The sequence below is a fragment of the Fundulus heteroclitus genome, chromosome 2, assembly GCF_011125445.2.
Source record: "Fundulus heteroclitus isolate FHET01 chromosome 2, MU-UCD_Fhet_4.1, whole genome shotgun sequence".
NCBI classification, from domain to species: Eukaryota; Metazoa; Chordata; class Actinopteri; order Cyprinodontiformes; family Fundulidae; genus Fundulus; species Fundulus heteroclitus.
Window position 1 is genome coordinate 3,328,192 of NC_046362.1, and position 21,978 is coordinate 3,350,169.

General features: G+C 37.5%; 1 protein-coding gene across 1 annotated transcript in view; it reads left to right on the forward strand.

Moving 5' to 3' along the window:
* Positions 1–21,978, forward strand: part of LOC105927025 (retinal guanylyl cyclase 2) — a 43,735-nt gene that overhangs the window by 19,605 nt on the left and 2,152 nt on the right. The window contains exons 10-21 of the mRNA XM_036145888.1: positions 133–217; positions 2,342–2,458; positions 3,360–3,443; positions 7,358–7,534; positions 10,391–10,544; positions 12,446–12,589; positions 12,702–12,850; positions 14,610–14,773; positions 15,076–15,199; positions 15,268–15,336; positions 15,487–15,661; positions 19,458–19,556. Of these exons, the coding sequence (XP_036001781.1) occupies positions 133–217; positions 2,342–2,458; positions 3,360–3,443; positions 7,358–7,534; positions 10,391–10,544; positions 12,446–12,589; positions 12,702–12,850; positions 14,610–14,773; positions 15,076–15,199; positions 15,268–15,336; positions 15,487–15,661; positions 19,458–19,556 (1,541 nt within the window). The remainder of the gene's footprint in view (positions 1–132; positions 218–2,341; positions 2,459–3,359; positions 3,444–7,357; positions 7,535–10,390; positions 10,545–12,445; positions 12,590–12,701; positions 12,851–14,609; positions 14,774–15,075; positions 15,200–15,267; positions 15,337–15,486; positions 15,662–19,457; positions 19,557–21,978) is intronic.

The following is a 21,978-nucleotide window of genomic DNA, read 5'->3' on the forward strand; positions in this document are numbered from 1 at the left end:
TATAGTTGTTGTTTTGCTACAAACTGTCATCAGAAAACATGTTATGAAATAGTTTTTTTATAGAGCTTACAAAAAATTATAAAACTAATTAGAACATTCTCAATAAGTAATGTTAATAATTTGTGTGCATAGGAAATACAAGAAAACCGCCAACTTCACCAAACTCATCCTGACCCTGGATGACATCGTGTTCATCGACACTCAACTTAGTAAGAAGGTCGGAAACTGTTCCTCTGTTCTGTTTGAAACATTGTTAGAAAGTCATTATTTAATGTATGCCTGTCTTTAAATTTGATCAAAATATAGAATTTAACTGTTTGAACATTTAAATCTTTCCTTTAAATTTGTTCTTGGTGAATTCGATTTTAATGTGATCTAATATAAACTATGGCAAAGTTTTAATAACTTCATTCAACAGGAAATGTGAACTTTCTGATACTCAAACCTGCTAAAGTTGATATAAAAAACAAAATCAAAATAGTGTTTTGTAAACTTAATTTTTCCACATATAGGGATACTTTCATACGTAATGTTTACCCTAAAAGTCAATAAAAAATAAGGAGTCTTGTACTTATCGTAGTTGTTATTCATAATCTAAGGAAGATCTATTTGGGGGTTTTAAATCATGTTTTTATTGCAGCTGAAATATTTAGGCAAGGGTCGAGGCAATATTTAGGCAACCTTAATATTGCAAAAAAAAAAAAATCAGATTTTTTTTTTCTTTTTTCATTTTTAAACACACACGGTAACACCAGTCACAACTTAGAGAAAACAAAAACTTTTCTATAAATATCCTCAATGTGTATAACCTCCTGTCTTCTGAGAAATTAGACCCTGTTAATGAACCCATTTTTATGTTTTACAACAAGTTGTATTGAAAGAATAAAACTGACGACATTCTTAAAAGTTCTTCCAAAAGTTATTGAACCTCTTTACAATAAAAAAACTATTTAATAGAAATTAGCTTTTATTTAGGAAAAAACTAATGTGAAATCAAGAAGAGACAGAAAATATTAGATACAATCCTTATTTCTGTGACATTTATAACATCGTGAAGTCAAATTACCTAATAAATTGGCCTAGTAGAAACCTATGTCTGGAGAAAAGGAAAGAGCAGAAAGATTCTTGAATTACTCATCATTCATTCTTACCACTCCAAATCACACATTAAAAGATAAAGTGACTTAAAATAGCAATTATCGTTCATTATAGCATTCATAAGATGAGTATATTGCAGAGAAATCGGTTGAGATGATGGTCACAAAAACTTGGGAATGGCAGATCAAGACAACCAGAAAATATAAATTAAAAAAAATTGTGTTTAATATCTCATAAATGAGAACATAAGATGATTTATCATTTTAATTTATTCAATATATTGAGACATTATAGCAGTCCATGCATATAGATTACTCAAAATAAACAAAATGAGACCGAGAATAGCACTACATAAATTATGTCATTTTCTTAAATGATAAAGATATATGGTTGAGAAGAATACTTCGATTTTGAGGTCATGAGATGATTAGCAGACGTTTTTAGCCTTCAGGGACTATATGCATAGCCAACCGATGATTGTGAAGATCATAAAGATACTTTTCTAAAGGCAATAGACCTAGTCTTTCAGGTTGAGGTTCTCCATAATGCAACTAATAATTTTTGTATTTGTTATAAAGTTTTTTAAAGATAAAAATAAGATTTTACACTTTCTGTTTAATTCACAGTTTTATGCGTTTTTTATGTAATACAGGGGCTGCTGACAAGACTCCTGTAGACAGTAGTTTTACTCGGAGCTAAAACACACTGTAAATAAAACAGAGAGCCTGAGCTCACCAACTTTAAGGTTTTATTCTCTCAACCTGATGCAGACTTTCACCTTCAGAGTTAAATGTCAACACAGAATTGTGAAATGTATAAATAGGCAAAGGGAAGCATAAACAACTACTGTAAAAGCAAGTCTGTGAATAGTTGTGTAGACAAGATTGAGTTAAATTAGTGACCAGTCAATGGTGTTCACTATCCACATCCAACATTTTAGTAAGTCAAATGTTAACCACTTACAAAAATAGCAATGCATTGTTTAAAACATTAATAATATGAAATGTGCACACATAAAAAAACGTATATAAAGTCAGTACAAATATTCCTGTCTCATCAGATTAAACTGAAATTTTGCACTTGGGATGCAACACATTAAAGAAACATTACCTAATCTGCTGTTTAAGACATGACAGAGTGTAAAAAAAAAAAAAATAATAATAAAAAATGCATACCTCTTGGACTGTTTTTAAGAATGGATTAATGGACTTGATATTTACAACTGAAGGTTATTTTTTTCTAGAAACTAAATGACGAGTCGATCATGAGGAGTCTTTTGGAAATTAAAACTCCGCTCCGCTCCATTGCCAGAAGTTACATCCTGACAACACCTGAGAGTTCCAACATTGGGATACTGGAGGTACCTGTGTTTGTGTCAGTGTACCGAACCCCTGAAATTACCTATTAAGAGGAAAAAAGTCTACTTTAAAATATTAATTTCTACTAAATTCCCAGTGACACGCTAGTTTTTTCTATGAATTCATTCTGGAGATGCAGATCGTTTTTGTATTCATTTCACATGTTTTGAATAATTTTCCTGCTAAAAAAATACAATTACATCACATTTTTAGTTGTTGTTTTTTTCATGGCTGACTGTTGTAGCTTTTTATGCTTTAATGACTCATGTGGTTCCCAATACCTTTTGAAGAAAACATGCAGACAGCATCAAAGGTCCCCACCATACCTAAAAGTGGCCATCAAGTGTGTTTCCACATATTCACCACTTGTTTTATATCAAACCCAGTTTCGTGTTTGTCACCATACAAGCACCACACGTGCTTGTATTTGTTTGTAGCATTTGGCAAACTCCAGCCAGTTTATTGCTGTGATTGTAGAACAGAAAACTATTTTTTTTCCTGGAATGCTTTCCAAATCAGTTGGCACCAGCATACAGACTTAGAGTAAAGGTTATAATGGAGAAGTATTAACCCAAAGATGCCACTTTTTCCCACAATTCTACAACAAGAAGTTTGGAAAATATTTTAAAACCATTTCTACCATCACACACTGTGGTTGTACAATAAACTTGGGTGCTTGTACGGGATTATTTTGTCCAAGTAATTGTTTTTAATCACTGCTCTGATTGTGAGTATGGACATGTTTAGTTGATTTACTATTGTCCTTCTGACATTTACCGACTTGCTATTTAGGATTTTAATGTCTAAGTACCTCTGAAATTATTTGTGTTTCTTTTCTTTTTTTCTTTTTGAGTGCTTAGGCCATCATACTAACTGTGCATTGATTGGTTGGTTTGTTTCCAGGGAGACTGGGTTTGGCTGAAGAAAGTTCCTTTCGCAAAGGCAACAACAGCTGTCAACCAAAACACCCAAAATCTGTTTGGCCAGGTACAACTAACGGCAAATGAAAACATGAAACAGTAGATGAGTAAGAGCAACAAACAGCTGATGAACACACACACACACACACACACACACACACACACACACACACACACACACACACACACACACACACATCCTTGTTTAAAGTATAAAGCCTAACCTTTACCAGTACATATCTAACTTGACAGTCCCGGCCCTAATTGCCGGTCCCGGCCCGCCGAACCATTTAGTCCGGCTAAATGCATTATCATTATTCAACAATGATTTTTTTTTTGTTTCCAATGTCCTGTCTGGCAATGTGGCAATAAGAATTGTTGTCTTAATGCTAAAACGAGCTCATCAGATTTGACTTTCACAAGTGGAGCAGCACGGCTTTTGCCATAGTGCTTCGCTTGATTTATGCATGTGAATAGTTTTATTATGATTCATGTGGGGAATATCTCAAATGATATGGACACTACGATAGGAAAGTAGGAGAGGAAAGGAAGAACAAGAAGAACAAAAGAAAAGGTGAAAGAAAGAGGGGATAAAAGGAAGAGAATTATAAAACAATTATTGAAAAAAACATTTACTTCGTTTAATTGAAAATCTGCAGTTCCTATATTGTCCACGAGGGGCGCTGTGTTTTATTCAGCAGATGGTAGCACTGAGCTTCAGATGTGGAAAATTGATTTTAAATCATTTCTTAATTTTTATCTGTTTGATGTATTTTGTCATGCAGGACAGTGTTTTTAAGTTCCAAAAAATGTGAATAAATGTTTTTCAACATTGTACAATCACTGTGATCAGTTCTTATGCATAATGCACAAGTAAATGTTTAACTGAGTATTCCAAAAAAAGGTAAAAAACAAAGCAACTGGACTTGTTTTCCGTAGTTGAAGACGTTTCGCTTCCTCTCCCGGAAGCTTTCTCAATTCAAAAAGTCTGGAGTAATGATGAGTAACAAGCTTTATACCATACCAAACAAAGGCCTGTAATGGCTTAGATAACATGCAAATTCAACCGAAACAGGACCACCCCTTAGTAATGGGCGGTCGTAAAAACCATTAAGCCAGCGGAATGGACCGAAACTGGTCCACTCCTCTATAACGAGGAGTCGTTAAGAGTGTTATTGGCTTGGCTTAAAGGAACAATGTTTTAATCACCTGAATGAGGGTGAGAGTTAAGTTGACGATTGGCTGGAATTAATCCTATAGCTGTGTTGTAAGTTTTTGAGAGTTGGAACCTAAGGCCTCCTCCTCTGTTTAAGGTTGGTCTTTCTCTCTTGACGTAGATGGCTTCCTTCACACCCCTTTCGAACCATCTGTCTTCTTTGTCCAAAATATGGACATTTTGGTCCTCAAAAGAGTGTCCTTTGTCCTTTAGGTGTAAGTGGACAGCAGAGTCTTGACCTGAGGAGGTAGCTCTCCTGTGTTGAGCCATGCGTCTGTGGAGAGGTTGTTTGGTTTCTCCAATATAAAGATCAGAACATTCCTCACTGCACTGAACTGCATACACCACTCCGCTCATCTTAGGTTTGGGGGTTTTGTCCTTGGGATGCACCAGCCTCTGTCTGAGGGTCCTGTTTGGTTTGAAATGTACTGGGATTTTATGTTTGGAGAAAATCCTCTTGAGTTTTTCAGAGACTCCAGCAACATATGGGATGACGATGTTTTTGCGTTTATTCTTCTCACCATTATGTTCTGCAGCGGGTCTTTTGGATTTTCTTGCTGATTTGACAAAAGCCCAGTTAGGGTACCCACAGGTTTGGAGGGCATCTCTGATGTGTTTGTCCTTGGGATGCACCAGCCTCTGTCTGAGGATCCTGTTTGGTTTGAAATGTACTGGGATTTTATGTTTGGAGAAAATCCTCTTGAATTTTTCAGAGACTCCAGCAACATATGGGATGACGATGTTTTTGCGTTTATTCTTCTCACCATTATGTTCTGCAGCGGGTCTTTTGGATTTTCTTGCTGATTTGACAAAAGCCCAGTGATGTGTTTGTCCTTGGGATGCACCAGCCTCTGTCTGAGGGTCCTGTTTGGGCATCTCTGATGTGTGAACACATCAGAGATGCCCTCCAAACCTGTGGGTACCCTAACTGGGCTTTTGTCAAATCAGCAAGAAAATCCAAAAGACCCGCTGCAGAACATAATGGTGAGAAGAATAAACGCAAAAACATCGTCATCCCATATGTTGCTGGAGTCTCTGAAAAACTCAAGAGGATTTTCTCCAAACATAAAATCCCAGTACATTTCAAACCAAACAGGACCCTCAGACAGAGGCTGGTGCATCCCAAGGACAAAACCCCCAAACCTAAGATGAGCGGAGTGGTGTATGCAGTTCAGTGCAGTGAGGAATGTTCTGATCTTTATATTGGAGAAACCAAACAACCTCTCCACAGACGCATGGCTCAACACAGGAGAGCTACCTCCTCAGGTCAAGACTCTGCTGTCCACTTACACCTAAAGGACAAAGGACACTCTTTTGAGGACCAAAATGTCCATATTTTGGACAAAGAAGACAGATGGTTCGAAAGGGATGTGAAGGAAGCCATCTACGTCAAGAGAGAAAGACCAACCTTAAACAGAGGAGGAGGCCTTAGGTTCCAACTCTCAAAAACTTACAACACAGCTATAGGATTAATTCCAGCCAATCGTCAACTTAACTCTCACCCTCATTCAGGTGATTAAAACATTGTTCCTTTAAGCCAAGCCAATAACACTCTAACGACTCCTCGTTACAGAGGAGTGGACCAGTTTCGGTCCATTCCGCTGGCTTAATGGTTTTTACGACCGCCCATTACTAAGGGGTGGTCCTGTTTCGGTTGAATTTGCATGTTATCTAAGCCATTACAGGCCTTTGTTTGGTATGGTATAGAGGAAGCGAAACGTCTTCAACTACGGAAAACAAGTCCAGTTGCTTTGTTTTTTACCTTTTTTTGGAATGACCATGACCTGGATGACTGAGAATCTTCACCAGCAACGTTTAACTGAGTAGAAGTATTGTTGAAATTGCACATACTTTTCTTAAAAATGCTGAGGTTATTCATAATATATTGTGTAAAAGTGAAATTAATTTAATATAAAAATCAACAACAAGTCCACTTTTATTAGTTCTGTTTAATCTTGCAATGAGTTTACACGTGTGGCCCTCTTGAGATCAGATTAAGCTGTATGCGGCCCCTCAACCAAAATGAGTTTGACACCCCTGTAATAGAGGATGATCTGCCTCCCCTGGATGATGTCACAGCTAACAGGACGGCAGACCAGGTGTACTTACTATTAAGAGAAAAATCACAGAGAACAAATAGTCTCTTGGTAACAGTAACAATGACAGCTTTGGGAGATAAGAAAATCTGGGAGGATAGAAGAATGGATTTGTTGAAGAAGAATGGTTCATAAAATAAAACCATATTGGACAAACCTAAGGAGTCAGAAGTTTGGCCAGAGGCTTCTTCAGATCCACTGCAACACAGACCACTACAGGACATCCAGCTTCTCTACATATATATGACGTTTTGAAGAAAATCAGACCAATAGTTTGTACATTTATTTTCTCTTTGGAATTAATAAGGTGATATTGAAGTGAATCAAATTAAACTTTTAGTGAATATCAAAAGGAAGCAAAAAAATCATATTTATTGTTTTTGGGTCATTTAGTGTATTTGTGATGCATCTGTAAGTGTAGAGTTATAGGTTTCTATATGTTTTGGAATTTACGCATTTCAACTGGGGCTGCTTTACATTGGTTTATTTTAAACATGGATTTTAATGACAACAGTGGAAACAGCAATAAACAACCCAAACACAAAACCACAGCTAAACCATCCAAGCAGGGTATATGTCCAACAGATAACCGGTAGTCTGACTTTTAGATTTCAATGGTTTAAAATTTTGATAAATGTTCAAGCATATTTTTTGTGTGTTTGTCTCCAGCTACGTGAGATGCGTCATGAGAACCTGAATCTATACCTGGGTTTATTTGTGGATTCGGGAATTCTTGCTCTGGTGGTCGAGTACTGCCCACGGGGAAGTCTGGCAGACCTGCTGGCCGACAGCGATGTGAGGCTGGACTGGATGTTCAAGTCCTCACTCCTCTTGGACCTCATTAAGGTTCCTCTAAGATCATGTATAAATATGTTTGTGTGTGTGTGCGCTGTTTAGGCATCAGAGTAAGGACAAGTTTGTTGATGTCACCTTCAATAGCCCCTTTCCCCTCAAAAGCCCCAGGATTTAAAGCCCCAGGCTTTGCTTACCCTGGTAAATGCATGCGTGTGTTCACATACACATACACACACACACACACACACACACACACACACACACACACACACACACACACACACACACACACACACACACACACTTAGTGACAAAACCGTTTATAATTAACTCAAGATGGCAAAAACATCCAGCCAAGATTTTCGAATTTGACATCTGTTATGTTATACAAAAATAGAAGTTATCTTCGGAAAAGGAGCATGAGGATAACACCAGGCATATCTTTGGGCAGCACAGTGTTCCTGCTGATTTGTTAGGCTCCATCCGAATACCCTTAATATTAGCTTTTAGCTCCTGCTCCTGTTCCTTGACCTTTCACAGGGTTAACAGTGAGAACTCTCATCGTGGGAAGGAAAGGAGCTTCGGACCACTGTGCCAAATTCGTACAGCCCTTAACTCTGATGTCATTATGTGATGGAAACGCACATGGATGATGCGAGTCAAATCCAGGTCAAACGAACTACAGCGCGTTCACAAATACACAACAAACACACACATCAAACATCTCTTTAAAAACTCAACCTGGACCTCCAAGACTTGACAAACTACTACCATTGCCAATCTTCCCTTTCTTCCCTTTCTTGCTAAAGTTCTGGAGAAAATAGTGTCAGTTTATATTTAACACCTACATGACAATAGAATTGTGAAACAATTTCAATCGGGCTCTGTGCCAACCATAGTACTGAAATAGCTTCAGTACGGGTCACAAATGACCTGTTGATGGCTTCTGATTGTGGCTCTTCCTCTTCACTTCTAATTGTTCAGTCTTTGATACTGTTGACCACCATGTCCTTCCTGACTGCCTACAGCACCTTGTAGGACTAACTGGAACTGCCCTGGAGTGGTTCCGACCCTACTTGACGGATAGATCTGAATTTATCTCCATTGGCAGTGCAAGGTCACTGAGTCATTCTGTCTCCTGTGGTGTGCCTCAAGGATCAATTCTCGGACCTCTTCTTTTTAATGTGTATGTGGTATCGCTTAGGTGTATTATCAGCAGCCATGGGGTCTCATTCCATTGCTATGCTGATGATACTCAACTGTACCTTGGTAACAATGTGTCTGACACCCAACCCATTTAATCTTCATCATTGTCAGCCCCCTTCACCTTGCCAATTCTTCTCTCTTTCTACGTTTACAGCCTGTCTGGAGGAGATAAAGGCATGGATGCAGCAAAAATGTATCCACCTTAACACCTCAAAAGCTGAAGTAATTAAAATTTGTACTTCACATCAGATTCAACAACAAAAAAATCTCAGCATTACCTTCTCTGGCCAGAATATTTGTTTTTCCATTACAGTCACCGATCTTGGTGTCATCCTTGAACTACAGCTCACATTTGAAAGCCATATTAAGCACATATGCAAAATAAAATTTTACTACCTCCGAAGAATTTGCTAAACTCCAGGCTTCATCATCCCTCTCTGATGCAGAAAGGCTCATCCATGCCTTTGTCTCCTCCAGACTTGACTTCTTTATTGCTCTTCTCATTGGGATTCCTGGCAAGAACCTACAGCAATTGCAGTACGTTCAGAACTGCTCTGCCAGGATCCTGATGAGTGGGAAAACATGAACATATTACCCCTATTCTCCATTCTCTTGACTGGCTTCCCATCTCTGCCTGGATCATCTACAAAATCTCTCTGCTTACCTTCCAGTGTCTGCATGGTAACGTGCCACCTTATTTAAAAGATCTTTTCACCCTTTATTGTCCCTCAAGCACTCCCCGTTCTTCTAACACTGACATTTTACACATTCCCAGGACTCAATCCTGCACCATTGGGGTTCGGACCTCCACCTCTGAGGGTTCTACAGACCCTGTCACATTTTAAAACAGGCCTTAAAACCTTTCTGTTTACCCACTGCTTTTAATGGTCTCCTTTAAAGGCTTTGTTTTGGTTTTAATTTGCTTGCATGTAACTGCCTCAGTACCTTTACTTGAGTATTTTAATTACATTTTAATATCTTTCTTCTTATTTTATTATCTGTTTTCTATTAACTGTAGCACTTTGAGATTTATTGGAAATGTAAAATGCATTACAAATAAAATGCATTATTATCATTATTATTACTACTATTATTATTATTATTATTTTTTTTTATTGTTGTTGTTGATGATGTTATCTAAAGTTATGTTTAAACCTTACTGACATATTTGTATTATTCCCTTAATTATTAGGAAACATATAAATCTTTTTGACACTCAAACTAATACAATTAATATACAAGTAAAATCTCTAAAATAATTAAAATTAATTGATACTTATTTTACATTGTTTTTGTATTATATCTTCAGAAGTGCCTGTCTCATTTATGAGAGGCAAACTTCTTGATTGAATGTAAATAACTTTTAATCCAAGTCTGTCATGTTAATCTGTGGATTAAATCCAGTTTTATGATCTGATTTTAACACAAAACACTGATAATGCAGAATGATGTATCTATTGACATTCACCAACTTTTTTTATTTCTCTTGATTGATTCTGCAGTTAAGAAACTGACTCAGTGTTTTACTTTCAAAGTAAATTCTGATGCCACCTTTTTGTATTAGTAGACATGAGTGAAGTCTTCCATTTCTGCAACAACCAATATTCATAATATAAAAGCTTCCCTTTGTCAAGCTATATTCCATTATACTGGCCTCAAATGAAATGTTTGACATCTTGAACCGTCTTCCCTGTGTTATAGGGAATGAAGTATCTTCATCTGCGAGGGTTGACTCACGGTCGCCTGAAGTCCACAAATTGCTTAGTTGATGGCCGATTTGTTTTGAAAATCACAGATTATGGTCTGCCCATGATTCTTCACTCTCAAGGTGTCATTCTTCCTGACGAACTACAAGGTAAAACTGAAATAACAGGATATGTCTATTTCCTAGGTAGTGGTACATTGCACCAGTTACCTAAAATGTTTATAACTATAACTTATTTTTCACAAACATTTTAACTATATACTTTATTTAGTGTCTGTTTCCTCTCATTAGGGTGATAAACACATAGAATACCCAGGGCATGGTGGGTTGCTGGTTTATGTGTAAGGCTTACCCAGAAACCATCATAAAACACCTCAGAAAGGAGAATATGAAATGGCAAGAATAAATCTGTAATGCACGTTTTAGATTTGCAATGAGTTCTGCTTAAACAATAGCAATATTTGTTGGTCACTGATGTAGAACAATAATAATAGTAAAAGTGTTTGTTCACCTGAAATTAAGTCAATCTAATTAAGCATCTCTGCCCAGGTCAGTGTAATAATATATCGTAAATTGCATGTGCAAATTTTCAGTTATCCGGGTCATTGCAACTGCAAACAGGCTTAAATTGGAGGCAATCGGACTTTCGCTCTGTTAATCACAGAAAAACTGAGTGACAGTCCGGTTTCCTGCAATTTAAGCCTGTTTGCTATATCGCAAGTTCTTCCATCTGTTCCCCGCATGCTGATGTTTGTAATCCGCACCTTTGTTACCTCTTACTCTGTTGTTTGTTGGGTCAGAACCAACACTGATGGCATCCTTAGATCTCTAGAGCTGTAGAGGATAGGCTTATCAGTGTATTAACATCTATGTCTTGGGAGTTCCCACAAAGCAAAGTAATCAACGTAGCTTTTATCCACTCCAGATGCTTGGTGTTGGATGTGTTCAGGTACACCGGTTAACCTTCTAAAGCTGAGAATTAATGATGTATAACTGTTAAACAACAGTTTAGGGTGTCTAAATCTGATAAATAATCCTTACTAGACAATGTTCGGCCTGGTCTGGTTGGTCTGGCAGAATGATAACCTGCAGAATTTGCGGCATTTACAATGAATAAGTTTTACGAATTTTGAATTGTTTTGGCCAGTGTACAGTTAGCAGTTAAACACACAGCAGACCGTGTTTTGCTTTGAATCCAAGGTCCCTGCAAAGATGGAATTTATAACTCTACGGTGTAACAGGGATTCCAGCTGTGAGTCCTCCATCCTGGGAGCTGTCATTAAAATGAGTTATTGCATTCTGGGATTCAAGGTGTGTTCACACCGAACATGAACAAGGCAAATGGAGCGAGTGATTTACATGATATCCCTGTGTAAAGGCACCATTAGGATGCAAACGACGCGTTTCGAGCGACGCAAATAGTGCAAATTGGGCGACTAGAGCAAAGCAAAACTGCAAACAACATGATGGACGCATGAATAGAGTGAAGTAAAACTGCAAATAGGCGCGGTGGATGTGCAACTATAGTTTAGTAAAATTTCACTCAAGTTCAACAATCTGAACTTTTCTGTCAATTCGCATTCAGGGGAAGGCTTTGTTCAGATCATACTACTGTATAGCCAGAGTGCTCTTGAGCATAATGTCCTGAACTGAAGGTCCTACATTCTCCTATAGGATTTGCTTGTAAAGAGCAGATTCAATCAAATCTTCAAGCCATCTCGTTCTTCAACATCAGCAATCAACTTTAGTTATGCCAGTTGTCTCATTGAGATTCAGGATTCCAGTTATAAGAGAGACCTGTTTTGATAAAACAAAAAAACAACTATAAAAAAGTCACAAACATAGTAGCAATATGAATACATACAGCAGCTGCAAGGGTCTCGGGGCCTGGAGTTGTCCCGTAATCAGCTATACTAGAACTTTTGTATTTTTTTTCAGTCTATGAGAAATGGTTTGAGAAGGAGATTCCCAGTTATTGTTGTTTGTAGCAAAGTGTATAAATGTATTGATGAGATTCAAACGTTATCTGAGCCTTCTCATATTTCTCTCAGATCTTTTGTGGACAGCTCCTGAACTTCTGAGGAATCCAGTACAAGCAGGTTCTTTTGCTGGAGATGTCTTTAGTTTTTCCATCATTGTACAGGAAGTGATCTCACGAACACTGCCATATGCCATGATGGATATGCCTCCTCACGGTGAGAATGTTTGCCTCGTCAGAAGAGCTGTTGATCTGACTGAACGCCTGTCTTAGCAACCTTTGCCTATCCAGTCCCACCACCCACTCTCACTGCCTGTTTAATTCTTTAGAGATTCTGGAGCGTCTGAAGAAGCCACCTCCTCTCTGCAGGCCGATGGTTTCAGAGGACGAAGCTCCAGTCGAGTGTCTCAATCTGATGAATGAATGTTGGAACGAAGATCCGAGCCTGCGACCGAACTTTGACGAGATTTTCAAGCAGGTGAGACAATCTTTGATGGAACAGTTTTCTTTGGGGAACTTAGCATCACCACATGCATGCTTTTTGCATTTGTTTCTCTGTACATCTTTTATGCATGTTTTCCGGAACTTATCCACTGTTTTAGCAGGAAGGGAGGAAGGGTATACTGAAGATAACAAAAGATAATAAACTAAACTTGGATGAGATCAGAAAATGTCAATGTTGCTAATGTTCAGATGATCATCTGAACAATGGATTTCTGTGTAGTACTTTTGGTTGGAAATTGTGATTCTTGCTTCACAAAATAAATGTTTTCTTATTGAACAAACTTGAACCTTATTTCTGATGACTTCCAGAAAGCTTGCTGTCAGTGCACATCTTGTACGTGTGTGTCATGGGTATTTTCCTCACATTGATTTTACAGCAATATCACAAATTAAATGATGACATTTGTTGATACTGAATCAAACTAAAGGTCAAATGAAATCACATTTCAAAATGTTGATTTAGCAAGAACATCATTTAGTAGACTTCCTCAAAAAAAGCCAAGGACCCATTTTTCTGACCTAAAGCTTAAGCTTTGGTTTATGCTGAGTTTTGTTTTATGCTTTCTGGCCTTTTTTGCGTTGTTTACAGATAATTTGAAGATTGAAGATTTGTAATTTTACAAGCTTAGGTAGTCCAAAAGTTTCAGAGGATGGTGCATTTGGGCGCAGCTCGATGAACAATGATTAAAACCATGACAATCCTCAAATGTTATGTAAATATTGAAATGGTCATGAAACAGAATTTAGTTAGAAATAATATTTTTTTGCCTATTAAATTAATATTTTTCAGTGGATTAGAATATTCAAATTATGACATTTCCTAGCAATACCATTGTTTGTTATCCCATACTTTTGTTTTGTAAAAAGCACAGATTTTTATTAGTATAAATCCAACCAGATTCTAAAGCTTGTGAGACCTAAGTTAACATTAGTAATATATGAGTGGTGAGCTTTGTTGGTTAAAGAGCTGACACGAACATGGGAGGGGGGGACAATAAACTCACTGACAGGCATGAGGAGAATAGAATGGATGGGCAGAGAACAAAGGCAACAGAAAAATGCAGCAACAAACAATAAGAACCAGTGAATATCTATAGGAGGGAAGAGTGGAGAAAGGCAAGGCAACACAGGCGGAAAGATAAGAAACAGCTGACACTATTGAAGGCAGAGGAACTGAGTGGAAGAGAGTTATAACATGCAGAATCTGACAATTAGAGCCACAAGGAAGAAAACAAACAGAAATATTACAAAATATAGTCTACAAACAACAAAATTGACCTCAAAATGACTACAACTACAGAATGTAAACGAAACCAAAAAAAGTCAGTCACCCAAGAATTAACAAGTTCTTACAAATTATTTAAGCAATACCAAATTATGAGAAGAAAACATAAAAAAATGATTCCCTCTACATAAGAATGACACATAAGGTACTTTCTTTTCACAACCCAAGACAGGCTTAATTTTGCAAGATAGAAGCAATTTGTTAAAATAGTTCAAGCAACAGTAGACTTAGGCAATAATGTACTTCTTGTACATTAAAAACCAGAAAATTATGTTTTTTTTAACTATTTTGTGGGTAAGTTAGAATTGAATAATTTTATAAAGCATTCATAAAAAGATGGGAACCAGATGACTTTATGTGGAGAACCCTGTAACCCCCTTGGGCCTCTACAGCTGAGACAGGATGGATATGCACGCCTGTATAACCGTTTACCATTTTGTGTTTTCAGTTCCGGGGCATCAGCAGAGGGAAGAAGGCAAACATCATTGACTCAATGTTACGGATGTTGGAGCAGTACAGCTCTAACCTGGAGGATCTTATCAGGGAACGGACAGATGAGCTGGAGGTTGAGAGGAGCAAGATGGATAAATTGGTGGGACAGCTCCTGCCAAAGTAAGACTTAATTGAGAAATATTGAATTATTTTCATTTTAACAGGTATGTTTATTTTTAATTTTGCAACAAGAAGGGATCAGTGGAGTGGTTGGAGTCAGGTACACTGTGGGTGGGTCGCAGGTCTATCAGAGGGCAACACAGAGACATGTAGAGAGACATAGTCCCTCCAACGTGTCCTGGGTCTCCTTCTGGGTCTCCTTCTGGTGGGACGTGCCCGGACCACCTCACCAGGGAGGCGTCCAGGAGGCATCCTAACCAGATGCCCACATTTTAACCCATATATATATATGCACGTTTCAGATCTGTGGCTCAGGCCTTGAAAAAGGGAAAACCTGTCCGACCTGAACACTATTCAGACTGCACCCTTTACTTCAGTGACATTGTTGGATTTACAACCATCTCAGCTCTTAGTGAACCCATTGAGGTACAAATCACTTAAACATTTGTTCATTTTTTTACATTGTCACTTTTTAACTGAAATTGTGTTTTTAGGTGGTCGACTTGCTTAATGACCTCTACACTATGTTTGATGCCATCATCGCTACTCATGATGTCTACAAAGTAAGCACCTTCACCTAGGCTTCTTTTAACTTATCATGTCAGACAAGTCTATGAAGTATTCATTTTTCCATCAAAAGAAAAAGGGGAATAATTTTTCCTTGCTCTTTTTATTAACAGAATTAACTAAATTATGATGTGTTTTCTGTTTAGGTAGAAACTATTGGAGATGCCTACATGGTGGCTTCAGGGGTTCCCAACAGAAATGGGAATCGACACGCAGCTGAGGTGGCAAACATGTCTCTTGACATCCTGCATTCAATAGGAGCATTTAAGATCAAACACATGCCTGAAATCAAAGTGAAAATACGCATTGGACTGCACTCAGGTACATCACCACCTATACACACATGTTACGAAAAACTCACTACCCCGAGGTTACAATTGATCTTACCAAAAGCATTGCAGCAAAAACAACCTTTAAATTCGATTCCTCTGCCTGTGTGACACCAGAGCGCCGTGATGACGCTAGCCTATGGTCAATGGACTGAATTCATAGTGCACTTTTCTTGTTATACCTTCTTCTGTAACCCCCAGTCGGTCGAGGCAGATGATCGTTCATACTGAGCCCGGTTCTGCTGGAGGTTTTCCTTCCCGTTAATGGGGAGTTTTTCTTTCCACTGTCGCTTCATGCTTGCTCAGTATGAGGGATTGCAGCAAAGCCATGTACAATGCAGACGACTCTCCCTGTGGCTCTACGCTTCTCCAGGAGTGAATGCTGCTTGTTGGGACTTTGATGCAATCAACTGGGTTCCCTTATATAGGACATTTTTGACCAATCTGTATAATCTGACCCAATCTGTATAATCTGATTGAATTTCACTTTGGAAAGTGCCTTGAGATGACATGTTTCATGAATTGGCGCTATATAAATAACATTTTATTGAATTGAATTAAACTTAAGACAATACACAATAGAGCCACGTTCATCCAGTTGCACTTAAGTTTACATACATTCAAACACCGATACAAATGCCTAGCTCAGAGGCACATCGACATGTGGTAGGAGGTTGCTCGAAGTCCACATTCTCAAATTACAGGAAGACTACCCACAAATCCACATTCACCCCACGAGAAGTGGGAGATCATAATATTTCACGTAACATTAAAGGTAGCAACATTTACAACAATATAGCCAAAGGTTATGTTACCTACAGGATTCCGGTACTTACAGATTCACTTCCATACAGAAAACCCCTATTATTAGCTGTCACTTTATACATTTTATATTAAATTATACTGTGTATTCCCCAGTGATGGTATCAATGCGTTGGTTGTTTGTACCTGTAATACCTTATTGGCTAGTTTTGCTGTTCTTTTTAGATCTCTCTTTGGAGGCGTAGACTTAGACTTAGACCAACTTTGTATGTACAACTTTGTTGTCATTTTGTATGTACAGAGCGCATACAAAACTAAATTTTGTTGCATACAGCTTATGACAAATTAATGAGATTGCAATTGAAATAAAATAACATTACAATATAGAGTGCAGCAGTGATAAGAATGTACAGTGCTTTTTTTTAAAAAAAAGAAAAAGTGTGCAGAAGAAGTTTCAACCATGTTTGTAGTGCAAAATAATTGTGCAAAAAGGCATTCATTTGAAAAGTTCAATGTTGGCAGTGCAAAACAATAATGGTGCAAAAATGCAGTAAACGTTCATTTGTGTATTTTTAAATTTAAATTGATTATAAAAGTTCAGCAACGTTAGTAGTGCAAAATAATAATGCAAAATGGCCATAAAGTTCAGTTCTGTGTAGAAGCAGACTCAGAGGATGTTATATTGCTCTCTCCCTTTCCTCTCCTCTTTCTCTTTCACCTTTTCTCCCTTTTAGCATTTTGTCTCATTTGATTCTCTCATTTTTTTACTCTTCTACCTTCCTGTTTCTGTGTCCATTGAACATGAAATAGTCCCAGCATAAAATTTTATAAAGCTTCTTGCATATATTAATCAAACAGAGCACTATAGCGAAAGCAGTAAGGCTCCACTTGTGAAAGTAAAATCTGTTGGGCTGCTTTTGGCATTAAGACAACAATTCGTATTGCTACATTGCCAGAGAGGACACACACAAAACAAACAAACAAAAAATATATATATAGTCAAAGGTTAAAGGAAACGATTAGACTCAATTAGAAAATTAAACAAAATAAATAAATGCTGCTAAGCACAGTAACAACACTGAATAATAAGAAAAATACTGGTGTTTATCTTTATGCTGCGGTGTCAAAGGTATATTTAAGTCAGTGCAATCCTCAGTGAAAGCCTAACCTGATAGTTGAGGAAAAACGAAAGTACACCCTTTTTATATTCTAGTGGTTTGCGTGCTTTGTATGTACCTGGATTTTTATTTTATTTTTTGTAGAGGGTGGGTAATAAAAATCACATTGCCTGCTGCAGTCCTTGGTCTTCATGGTGATGTTTGTTTACTGATGTGTTCTATTTAAAGACGTTCAGTGGGACAATGAGCAAGCACATTTTTAAACAAAATATAGCACTGTTCACCTGTAGATATCACAAGGTCCTTTCAAGCAGCTCAAAATAAAAAATACAAGAAATAGAATCTAGGGCTGGTCCATAAATCGATCTAATCTATTCTTTTCAATTTACAATTTTTTTTTTTTTGAAAAATCTGGATTTTTTTATGCCAATGCATTCATTGGGCTTCAATGAATTGAATAGCATGCAATGTTGAGTATATGTTTAGGATATATATATAAATAAATATATTGTCAAAATATTGTGAAGACTGATCTTTTTGTACCATAATACGAGACACTTTAATTTACTTATTTACTTTTTTTAAGTTAGTTTAAGTTAGACAAGGGAAGTGAAGCCTGTTCTTAGCTCATTGTGTAAAACCACTAGCAGCAAACATTTAGTTATATTTTCATTGTTTATAATCACAGGGCCGCCATCTTGTTTTACAAGCATGTTCCACAGCTTGTATTTAGTTGCACTCTGAATTCAGGTCAACTCCCAGACGAAATACTTGACATAAGATTTTTTAAATAATTTCTTTAATTTCTTTTGGTGAAATGAAAAGGAGGAGAAAAAAAATCTATTTAGTATAATAAAATCTGAGATCAAATCTGAGATTTTATTTTTAATCCATATCACCCAGCCCTACTAGTAACATATAAAAGGGTACATGAAAACAGAACATAATATAAAACACTACATTAAAGCATTTATAAAACCAACCCATTTCTAATTTAAAAAAATAACTATTTGTTTTTAAAAAGATTAAACAGAATCTAGACCCGAGATGGAGGCAACACCTCTATAAACGCTTGGATGATCATCTCCAGCTCAGCACAGAAATGTTCTCTCAATGGAAACGGCGGTTTTTATCTTAACATTAGATTAAACTGAGAAGCACTTTTCTCAGTGAGGTGAATTCTGAAAACAGGCTTACATTTTGGACACTCTCACAGAGTCAGTATCATGTAATGTACGCCACACTTTTCTGTGAATGTGTACAAAAAAGTGACACTATGTATAATTTTTATTCCACCTCATCATAACACATTACTTTGTATTGCTGTATAAAAGATGTTCAAATTTTTGATCTAAGAAATGTGGGAAAAGGTTCTAGTATGAACACTTTCAGAGCGCAGCAAATTACTTAGTTAAAATTAGTGAACTATGCAAAAAATGAAGGATATTTAAATACAAAAATTAAAAAATGGAGATAGCTTGATTAAAATAGCAACACAGCAGCCGATGCGATGATTAATTCAGGTCTTTTGAGGGAAGGTTCTAGAAAGTTATTTTTGGCCAATACAGTTGTTTTCTTGGTTGGAGTCCTCTCTTCCAAAGTTATCCAAAATGTAGCTTTAGAAAGTCGTCCTGTCAGTGCTCTATGATCTGCAGTCCTTCGGCGGCTGAACAGCTACTCAGGGCTTCCCCACAACCTATGAACGGATTATTTAATGCAAGTTTAAGTCAATACCATGTTATTAAACATTAAAGAAACTTTATGTAGAACAGAAAATATCTTAAAAAAAAAAAAAAAAAGAACCTTAACAACACAATAACATACATTTTCATGGTAATCCACTTGACAGTCCAAAAGCAAGAATACACTGGTTGTCAGAAACCCTCTCCAACCTTTGCATGTGTTCAGGAGCGGTGGTTGCAGGTGTGGTTGGACTGACCATGCCCAGGTATTGTCTGTTTGGAGACACGGTGACGACCGCATCCATCATGGAAGCCAGCGGCCTGCGTAAGTACAATTAAAAACACGGAACAACTCAAAAAGATAAGGCCATGGTGTGGTTTTATTTTGTTTCCTCTCTTGAATGTTTACAATACAACATAAAGCTTTGTTGTTATTATTTCACAAAAGAAAATTATATAGTTTAGTATCTCTAGTTTTGGTTAATTTACTGATTTATTCAACATGATAAATAGCATGAACACCTGGGTGTGCATCAATCATTAGGCAATCCCTAGTAATTTGTTTTTCTTTACACATCTTTTATGTTAATTGGTGATTGACCAATTACTTTAGGCAACAGAGTGTCTTCATGATAAAGCTTTCAACGCGATAGTGTTCTTTCCTGATTTCTTACTACGAGGGATGTACCGATCAGGATTGTGTCTGTGGCACCCCTCCATGTCATTTTAATATGTGCATCCATAGACACCCAGTCCTATTGTCTATTAAAATAAATAAACTCAAAGCATTTTGTGTAGATTTGACCAGTCAGGAGTTTTACAGTGCACCAAAATAACATTACATTTGATCAGTACTGCACTGCAGGCCACAGCTTATCTATCATAATTAAGGGTAAAAAAAAAATTGTTTTTTTTCTTAAAAAAAAAACCCCACACACCAAAAAAAACAAATTAATCAACAAAATGATCTGCTCAAACTGGAATACCGTTTAGCAAGCCCTGCACGAGAAAAAGGTTGTGATTGTTGAAGCAGCAGTGTAGAACACAGCCCGTCTTACAGAAAGCACATCTGACACATTTACCAACAACTGACCTACAACAGGTATAAAGAGCAACGCTTTGCAATGGAAAACCAAAACGATTATCCAAACGCGTGAAGTCCCAGGCTGATCCCTGGCTTGACATCCGTACCGCTAGAACACAGCTCAGGTTGACTCTGGGTTCTCCGTGCTTAAAGCTGCCATGTTTGTTTGTTCCACAGTTCACAGTAATGGTTACTTAATTATACTTTGTTTGTATGTACAAAGTCAATGTAAAGTACATTATAAATAAATAAAAATAGTATTTTATTATTATTATTATTATTATTACTATACATAGCATTACATTAAAACCCAGTGAAGGATAACTGTTGGACTACTATCAGTTATCAGAGATGGACAGGAAGCTGAGTACAGGGAGCTGGTGGACAGCTTTGTGGCGTGGTGTGAAAACAATCATCTCAGGTAGATTTCAAGGGAAACAGGTTTTAGATCAAACACTATTAGCATCGTGAGAGAAGAAGAGCAGGTGGTGGAAGAGGATAAATACCTCGGTATTCACCTGGACAACAGACTGGACTTAAGACGCAACTGTGAAGCTGTCTACACGAAGAGACAGAGCAGACTGGACTTCCTGAGGAAGCTTAGGTCCTTCAGGGTTTGCAGCAAAATGCTGCAGATCTTCTATAAGTCTGTTGTGGAGAGTGCAATGTCTTCTACCATCATTTAAAACTTAAAACAGCTCATGGAGACTGCTCTGGAACTTCTGGAGTTAATTGTGCAAAAAAAAAAGAAAAAAAAGAAAATCATTATGGACAACCCTGAGCATCGTCTTCCTCAGACTGTCAACAACAGAGTGTTTTCAGTCAGAGGCTTCTTCAGATCTGGTCCAATACTGAAAGCTACACAAGCCTTCAGGTCCACAGCCACCAGCATCTACAACTCCTTAAACATGTAATATGAGTAACAACAAAACGTACTTTTCCTGTTGGACTTATAGTGTATTTTTGAATAGCATTGTCTCAAAGGAATGGGGAGTAGAGGGCAAGAAGAAAAGAAGGGTCTTTGACTATTACTGTGGCCAATAACATACTGCAACACTCCCACCTGTCCCAGAGATGCCAGTCTAGCCTCCAGCCAGTAGTCACATGCTGACAGCCAGTTCCAGCAACTCACCTCCACCATTGGAGGTTGAGGAAATAATTGAGTTGACCTTGGACAATCTCTCCACACAAGGCCAGCAGCAATGTATCTCTCTCAGCAGCGTTACTTGTGGCTTCAGGCTCAGTGACCTGGTAGTTTTTTGATAAAATCTGCCAACATGAAAATATCGACCAAACAAAGTCTCTCCATTGTCAGGATGACGGGAATGAAAAGCAAGAGGACTGGTGCACAGAATCAGCAGATCCCTCAAACAAAATCCAGGGAGTACCACTTAGTTCTGAACCTGTGGAGAAAACCAAGTTATTCTGCTATAAATTGTGTGTACTGGATGACCTGAAAGGGGAAGGTGTCACATTTCCTGTCACACCAGGGAGCTCTGCAAAGGGTATAAAGAGTCTGAGGTCACTGCAGAGTAGGTAGTGCCATTTGATCCGATAGAAAACAGGTCCAGATAACTTTAAAACCCTGATTTTAACAACATCCAGCCGGATGAAATCCTGAGAAGTTACATTTCAAAATATATGGCCCCATACATTATGAGGA